Source organism: Malaya genurostris, chromosome 2 (assembly GCF_030247185.1).
Source record: "Malaya genurostris strain Urasoe2022 chromosome 2, Malgen_1.1, whole genome shotgun sequence".
NCBI lineage: Eukaryota > Metazoa > Arthropoda > Insecta > Diptera > Culicidae > Malaya > Malaya genurostris.
In genome coordinates this window covers 12,214,994-12,223,857 of record NC_080571.1, presented here as the reverse complement: position 1 = coordinate 12,223,857, position 8,864 = coordinate 12,214,994, and the positions used below count along the sequence as shown (strand labels likewise).

General features: G+C 37.2%; 1 protein-coding gene across 1 annotated transcript; it reads right to left on the bottom strand.

The window, feature by feature from the left end:
* Nucleotides 1-3,042: 3,042 nt before the first annotated feature.
* Nucleotides 3,043-7,033, bottom strand: LOC131426900 (uncharacterized protein PF3D7_1120000-like). The gene is made up of 2 exons (XM_058589659.1): nt 6,968-7,033; nt 3,043-3,249 (listed from the first exon to the last, which is right to left on the bottom strand). Exons 1-2 carry the CDS (start codon nt 7,031-7,033, stop codon nt 3,043-3,045), a joined length of 273 nt encoding a protein of 90 aa, XP_058445642.1.
* Between the last annotated feature and the right edge of the window lie 1,831 nt (nt 7,034-8,864).

Genomic DNA, 8,864 nt, shown 5'->3' with positions numbered 1-8,864 from the left:
CTGGGTCATGATTTTCAAACATGTGCTTATCCCCGTGATCATGATTTTCATCAAAACCCGTGTGCATAAACAACTAAATACGGGATTTTTTTTAGCCAAATGAATAACACATGATTCATACCATCAAAGAAAATCCAGCAGAACGTGAAATTTGAACATGAAATAATATTTCACTGAAACCCAATACCATCGTCATACTAAATGTTTCATGGCTACAATAATGATTAGAAACCAGCAGCCATAACCGTTAACGACCGCTTGTGAGTATCATTAATGGGCCCCAAATTCGATTAACCTTTTTATGAGTTCTCCTACGGTGCGGGAATTCTTGTCTTTTCCTTACATGCCGAATACTCTAAGCTGAGCTCGGTGAGCAGCTGAGGCGTCGTGGCGCCATTAAAGAGCGCTCATTCCATAAATTGACTGCGGTGTACAATTTCGTATGTATAGGCTTTATCATTAATGCGAACTTAGCAGCTTGGTGATCCAACAGCAAAACGAAAAAAAACAATCAACTGAAAATCACCTCTTCTAGTTCCATCAACGTTTACACTATCGTGTACGAGATGAGTTTGAGATAATGGTACTCGTTGAAGTACGCACCAGCGATTTTAATTGACACTTATCTTGCAACAGGAAACGAAATGCGTTCTGTACATAAAACGACACTTAAATCATCCCGTCGCGACTTTACTCACACTCGCTGCGGGTTGTCTCCGTCGGGTTTTTTTTTATCTTGTCCCGGCTACTTAATCCACGTACCACGAGTGAGTAATATTTTCCCTCCCCCAGTGATTCAACCCGACACAACCGTAGGCAAGCAAAATGTAGTCGGTTGAAATAAACGCCCTCACAATACCGTCAACGCAAAACGCTACTGGTTTGCCAACTGTCAGACTGGCGAAACCAAACCATTTCACCACCAGCTGGGAAGTGATGGCTGCTGGATTGTCACGCATCGCGGAGTTTTTTCCCCGGGTAAGAACGGAGTGGTACTCAAAGATCTCGAACCAGCTGTGGAACAGAGAAAATAATTGCGACCATTCTAGTGGTTTGCTTTTCAATGTTAACAGGATATTTATTTGCCATTTCATGAAATGATTATGGTTTATGGCATTCTCCTGTTTTCAAGTATCGTAATTTTGATCATTAAAACGGCATGTTAATGGAAAAGTTTTGAATCAGATACTGTCTTGTATGATACTATGACAGGAATAAGATATGCGTGCAGTCAAAAGTCCTTTTTCAAGCCGTGATATAGCAATACAAAATATGACTACATAGCACCTCCCTGCCCAATGAGCTCAGGCACATCAAGGCAGCCATCTCGAACCAATAATATTCTTACTATATTTGAATGGTCAGAGTTTTTCACAAAAATCATTCGATTCTGTCAACTTTATAAAAAAGACATAAAAATATGACACTGGTTCGAATAATCAAACGATATGTAACTGATGAGAATCATTAACTGGGCATTAATTAGGCTAATAATATAATTAATAGAGCTGTCACATTGAAGTAGAGTAAAATTTTATATCTCCTTAGCGGATCAAGTTGAATTGTTAAGTTGAACCAGAAGTTTATATTGAAGCGCTGTCCCATAAAAAGTCAAACAAAGCCGATGAAGAAAGAAATCTTCTTTCTGTCGAGATATTTTGAAAACAATTTCAGCAAATTTTCAAATCATTGAAACCTTGAATTGTTACACAATTTTACTTGTCTTCATATTAATCGCTGTTCGCGATCTAATCCGGCCTCACAATTACTTGTTAATACAACTATAGAAGCGTTTCCAACACTCTTGTGGGTCTTTTTTGACAGCTTTGCGAATATAGCAAAACTGTCAAAAAAGGGTTAGAAAAAGAACGCGAAATGCAAAACAAAACTTATATATCACGTACTATAGTTTCCGAGAAAGATTGAATGCCCAAAGAGTGCAGTTTGTGATGTTCTAAACTTGATCTAGGATGCTTAAATCTGCAGGTAAATTTAAATCTGGTTTAAAAATTTGAAAAGATACAAAGCAACCATTTTAATAATGTTTACACCTAACCTAAATATCGGAATGAATTACGAACCCGAAAGTTGTGTTACGACGAGTATTCAACAGAATATGAGGATACCAAGTTCAAGTTATTACAATGCTATGGGAAAACTGAGCTTGCTGAAGTACGAACAAACTGACGTTCGAAAAAGTATATAATCATAGTCCATTTGTAGTCACAGTAGAAAATAGGTTTAAGTTTTGTTGCAAAAATAAAAATTATGCAGAACTGTGAACAATAAAGTTTACTTCCAAAATATTGAAAAAAACATCAATTGGCTTGTCAAGAGTCCGTAAGACTCCCATAACCCATTTTCGAGAAAAAATTTTTGTATTGGCATGAAAAATATGACCAAAATTATGTACCGAAAGAGACCAATCCTCTTAGCTATCTAGAACTAAACCCCATCGAAAAACACAATAACAACAACAAGCCAAAAGCAGACCCGTACCCAGGATTTCGTTTCGGGAGGGGCCCAAAGATAAAAAATAATGTTACTGAAGATTGCTTATGTACCTAATTTTCTGTGTGCCTTTTACGGGTGTTTTTAACAGACACTTAAACTTTTCCACTGGAACTGTTTTTGTATCACATTTCTTTACGTTTACTGTCTTGTTATTTCACACATGACTGAGATCTTCTAGATAATTGTATATCTATTTTTGATTTCGGGAGGGGTCAGGGCCCCTCGCCCCCCAACCCCCACCCCCTCTAGTGACTGGCCGAAAGTGTAGAAGATATCTGAAAAGTGTGAAATAAATCAGTTTATAACGTGCATCGATTATTCAATACTGTAAAATCGATACATTTTTTTTATTTAAAGTGTGTGTTTTTTTGTAGCGTTTCAACGTTATGGTTTCCCAATTTGACCCCAAGCGGGCATCAATTGTCGATCTCATTGATACATTTATCTATATCATGATGGCCTCTTGTCTTCCACTGGACTTGCTTATGTCGTTCTCTTTGTCTTTCCCTTTGTCTTTCACTTTGTCTTTCAATTTGTCTTTACTTCTTTCACTTCTTCTTTCAATTCTTCTTTCACTTCTTCTTTCACGTCTTCTTTCACTTCTTCTTTCACTTCTTCTTTCACTTCTTCTTTCACATCTTCTTTCACTTCGTCTTTCACTTCGTCTTTCACTTCATCGTTCACTTCTTCTTTCACTTCTTCTTTCACTTCTTCTTTCACTTCTTTCACTTCTTCTTTCACTTCTTCTTTCACTTCTTCTTTCACTTCTTCTTTCACTTCTTCTTTCACTTCTTCTTTCACTTCTTCTTTCACTTCTTTCACTTCTTCTTTCACTTCTTCTTTCACTTCTTATTTCACTTCTTATTTCACTTCTTATTTCACTTCTTCTTTCACTTCTTCTTTCACTTCTTCTTTCACTTCTTCTTTCACTTCGTCTTTGACTTCGTATTTCACTTTGTCTTTCACTTCGTCTTTCACTTCGTCTTTCACTTCGACTTTCACTTCGGTCTTTCATTACGTCTTTCACTTCATCTTTCACTTCGTCTTTAACTTTACCTTTCACTTCGTTTCATGTTGTCTTTCACTTTGGATTTCACTCTGTTCATCACTTTCTCTTTCACCTTTTTCTTTCATTAGTCTGTCACTTAGTCTGTCAATTTATCTTTCACTTTATCTTTCAATTTGTCTTTCACTTCTTATTTCACTTCGTCGTTCACTTCGTCTTTCATTTCAATTTTAATTTCGTCTTTCACTTCGTCTTTTACTTTACCTTTTACTTCGTTTCATGCTGTCTTTCACTTTATGTTTCACTTTGGCTTCCACTCTGTTCTTAATCTGTCAATTTATCTTTCACTTTGTCTTTCAATTTGTCTTTTTAAATTTGTCTTTCATTCAGTCTTTCACTAGTCGTTACTTTTGTCTTTCACTTTGTCTTTCCTTTTTGTATTTCACTTTGTTTTTCACTTTGTCTTTACTAGTCTCTCACTAATTTTTCACTAGTCTTTTACTAGTCTTTCGTTAGTCTTACACAAGTTGTTCACAAGTATTTCACTAATCTTTTACTAGTCTATCACTTAGTCTGTCAATTTATCTTTCACTAGTCGTTCCTTTTTTCTTCCACTTTGTGTTTAACTTTATGTTTCACTTTGACTTTTGCTTTGTCTTTTCTTTTTGTATTTTACTTTGCTTTTCACTTTGTCTTTACTAATCTCTAACTAATTTTTCAATAGTCTAATACCAGTCTTTCGCTAGTCTTTCACTAGACTTGCGCTTGTCTTTCACTTGTCTATTACTAATTTTTCACTAGTTTTTTACTAGTCTTTCGTTAGTCTTACACAAGTTGTTCACTAGTATTCCACTAATCTTTTACTAGTCTATCTCTTGGTCTTTCACTTTTTCTTTAACTTCGACTTCTATACTAGTCTTTCGTTAGTCTTTCACTAGACTTTCGCTAGTCTTTAACTTGTCTATTATTAATCTTTCACTGGTCTTTAACTAGTCTTTAACTAGTCTTTCACTAGTCTTTTACTAGTTTTGTACTAGTCCTTTACAAGCCTTTCATTAGTCTTTTACTAGACTTCCAGTTCACTCGTCTTGTTTAGTCTTGTCTAGTCTTGTCTAGTCTTGTCTAGTCTTGTCTAGTCTTGTCTAGTCTTGTCTAGTCTTGTCTAGTCTTGTCTAGTCTTGTCTAGTCTTGTCTAGTCTTGTCTAGTCTTGTCTAGTCTTGTCTAGTCTTGTCTAGTCTTGTCTAGTCTTGTCTAGTCTTGTCTAGTCTTGTCTAGTCTTGTCTAGTCTTGTCTAGTCTTGTCTAGTCTTGTCTAGTCTTGTCTAGTCTTGTCTAGTCTTGTCTAGTCTTGTCTAGTCTTGTCTAGTCTTGTCTAGTCTTGTCTAGTCTTGTCTAGTCTTGTCTAGTCTTGTCTAGTCTTGTCTAGTCTTGTCTAGTCTTGTCTAGTCTTGTCTAGTCTTGTCTAGTCTTGTCTAGTCTTGTCTAGTCTTGTCTAGTCTTGTCTAGTCTTGTCTAGTCTTGTCTAGTCTTGTCTAGTCTTGTCTAGTCTTGTCTAGTCTTGTCTAGTCTTGTCTAGTCTTGTCTACTCTTGTCTAGTCTTGTCTAGTCTTGTCTAGTCTTGTCTAGACATGTCTAGTTTTGTCTAGTCTTGTCTAGTCTTGTCTAGTCTTGTCTAGTCGTGTCTAGTCTTGTCTTGTCTTGTCTAGTCTTGTCTAGTCTTGTCTAGTCTTGTCTAGTCTTGTCTAGTCTTGTCTAGTCTTGTCTAGTCCTGTCTTCGCGAACTGCTAAATTCTGAAGATGCAAATTTAGCTATTTTCTTGTAAAATTATTATTTTCTATGTTTTGATGTTTTTGTGATTAAGGTATGGTATAGATTAACTAGACTTGACGTGTTAATTATAATTGTCACATAAAAAAACATAAAACACAAATTAGCTCGCATACAAAAAAAATCGAAATCCTCGGTAGACAGGTGATCAGATTAACCAATATTATAGTTCAGTCATTTGCAAATGAACTACTCTTACGAAAAATAACACATTTCTAAATCAATGATTACTTGAGTAGTTGAAAAAAAGTTTAACTTTACTACTATTCTGATTACTTTATACTCTTATAACATTCGATCGTCAAATAAAAGGAAGACAAGAAGCTGCCTCGTTGAAAATCATCTTGCTCACAAACCGAAAGAAGTACATATCAAAAGACGTGCAAATTAGTAGAATCTATGCTTGCAACTACTTCATGAATTTTTCAATTTTAACTCCGCACCTTCTCGCAACGACTTCAAACTTGTTTGGAAGGTGATGCGGAAGATACTTTGATTCGCCGTGCTTGCAGCTGACACAAACTGAATTATTTATACAACGCATCACGTCTTTCCGGGCTGTCGTTTCTCCCGGAAAGACTTAACGTCAAACTTGCGCATCCGCAAAGTATCATGACTACAGCATCAGTCTCACTAAACGACACCACTAAGAAGCATAGCTTATAACATAATACGAGAGCAAGACACACACAAAAAAGGCGAACCTAGCGCACGGAACCGACTTTTATTCTACGAACAGCAACGACAAAAAAAAACTTTATCGTGTATTTCACCAGCATAGAAGACTCTGTCACATTGTATAACAACCACAAGGCTCGTTCCGCTTGACACCTCCTAGCCTGGCAAAGCTTTCCACCAGATTAGTCCAAACTGTTAAAGCGCTACCAGAAAGTGTCATCTCACTCTCGAGCCACCGAATCTTTCCTATTGCACTCCGTTTAACTATCCTCTCCTTCAGCAACCGTACCATCCATCACTGCAGGCTCTATTGGTGGTGGCTCCCCGGTACTGCATTCTTTATGCCAAGTCCGGAAAACGAGTCTTGGCGAAGGAATGCAAAAAACCTCCCGCTCCACCGGGCGGTCGGTTCGCTTGGGTGGTTTGGAAAAGTGCCGGTGGAATGGGAAATTGTCTTTGATAAATTACCGTTTTGGGGATTATTTGCCACTTCTCTTCGTGGCATTTAGACTAAATCTGCAACTATCTGCTATAATATTAATAATGTCCCGGTAATGTGGCTTGTCGGGAAAAGTTTCCGGTAAAAAGTACGGGTATCATGCTGACACTTTGTGCTTGCTTGAGAAACGATTTTATTACCCAAAGTTTAGAAACTGTTTGTTTTCCTGTTAAATGCCAGAACATCACCGACTGACACTAATTAGCAGAATAATGAAGTTGGAGTGCAGTAGAAGTAGAATTGATTGAAATTGATTAAATGTTCCCCGTTTTATTTGCCACGACGAATTCAATTACGAAAAATGTATTCTTCGGACCAAAAAATAAATAAACACAATAGAGGCTGAGCGATTGTTCATAACACTCAGCAGCTGCTTTGCTATCAACATATTCCAGTGACAACAGTTATGAGGTTTGGAAATCACAACTCAATTTAGTCCGACGTTGTCATGTAGGAATTCGAAGCCGCACACAACATTTATTACAACATGTGGAAATATACGAGACATGAAGAATAGCATAGCCGTGCGTGTTCTGCTGGCAGACGACCATCTGTTCTGCTCGACATGTCCAATATAACCCACCTCTTGCTAACCCACACTCGGGCGACACATATTTTCTGGGAATGTCATATCGTTATTAAATTCGACCTATTGGATTCGATACCAGAAACAAGCTACTGACATTTAGTCTTCGGTCTTGAAAGCTCTAGTGTACGGAAGATAGCCCACAATAATATTCTACGCTTCAACTAAGACCCAAACGACACTGATCTGTATTTCAAATGAATCTCATAGGTGTAGGTGGAGAAACGATCTGATTCAGAATGAAAATATTTTCATTCAGAAATATCATACAATACTTTAATGGTCTAGACGGAAAACCTTTGTCAATCAGCGACCGTATGAGAAAGCATGAAAACAGTGTCTTGAAAAAAAAATCGTTCAGAAGCAGGCCTCGAACCAGCAAACGCCTTAGCATACAGGTTCGAATCTGACCATTGGGTAATTTTTTTTCAAAACGTCTTCTCTGTGGAAAGGAAAAAATCATTTTTCTTATCCAGTACTGATACCTTTTGCAAATATCGGGAAACTAGCTAAAGAATTTCCTTACAAATTTAATCCCACTGAATTTTTGGTTGATTATGACTTTTAGTTTAGTTTTTGATAAAAAGACACTGGAAGAAAAATTCAGTTCAGACAAGAAAAAGTTTTAGACTGAAACACTTTTTTTTCCTTAGAAGTGCCCATCAAAATAAAAATAGCGAATATTGTTCAAATTTTTAAAATCGTTTTATTTTTCAGTGTAGAACTCGATTTGTAATTGTATAAGTACTTCTATTCGTGTATTTGACTTATTTTGGGAAAATCACGAACACAGTAAAGACTGTCCCAGAAAGTATGGACGCACTTTGATTTCGCTGTAAATAATTTACAAGTGTTAGATATTCAAATTTTATTCGATATACTGATAATATTCGACTACAACGACAGAATATTATTCTCAACATTTGCTACTTAGCCATAGTAGAGTAGCTGGCGCACCTTCTTGCAAACGCTCCTCATTGAATTCCGTACAGACTTCTTGGCGGCAAAGGTTTGACACTATTTTCCAATCTTTTTCGAACTGTTGAATGGTTTCGGCTGCCGAGACATGTTTCCTAAGATGTGCCTTCGTTAATGCCCAGAATTCCTCAATTGGTCGAAGTTGTGGGCAATTTGGAGGATTCATGTCTTTTGGAACGAAAGTGACATTTTTGGTAGTAATCCATTCTACCATTGATTTCGAGTAGTGGCAAGAAGCAAGATCTGGCCAGAAGACAACTGGATCCTTGTGGCTTCGAATCATGGGTAGAAGTCATATTTGTAAACATTCCTTGATGTATATTTCGCTGTTCATTGAAGAAGTGGTGATAAGGGGTTTCGAATTATTACCGCAGCTACAAATTGCTTGCCAGATTATAGCTTTCTTATCAAACTATTCGACTTCAATCGATGTCTCGAATTGGTTTAACACTTGCCCTTCTCGCACCGTATAATATTGTGGTCCCGTCAAGGATTTGTAATCGAGTTTCACGTAGGATTCGTCGTCCATGATTATGCAGTTCAAATTTCCAGCAAGAATCGTAGTGTACAGCTTTCGAACCCTTGGCCTCATCGATGCTTCTTGTTTCGGACTACGTTTTGGTTGTTTCTGCTTCTTATAGGTTCGAAGATTCAAACGTTCTTCAGCACGAAGAACATTTGACTTCGAAGTACCCACTTTTTTGGCCACATCCCGAACTGAAACCTACTTCTTTTGCTCTAACGCCTTCAGTATACAATTATCCAACTGAGGGTC

Coding starts and splice junctions, on each gene's coding strand:
- LOC131426900 (XM_058589659.1), bottom strand. CDS start 7,033: ATGTCTCGTATATTTCCACATGTTGTAATAAATGTTGTGTGCGGCTTC. Junction 3,250..6,967: donor TCGAATTCCTACATGACAAC/GTCGGACTAAAT, acceptor GAAGAAGTGAAA/GAAGAAGTGAAAGAAGTGAA.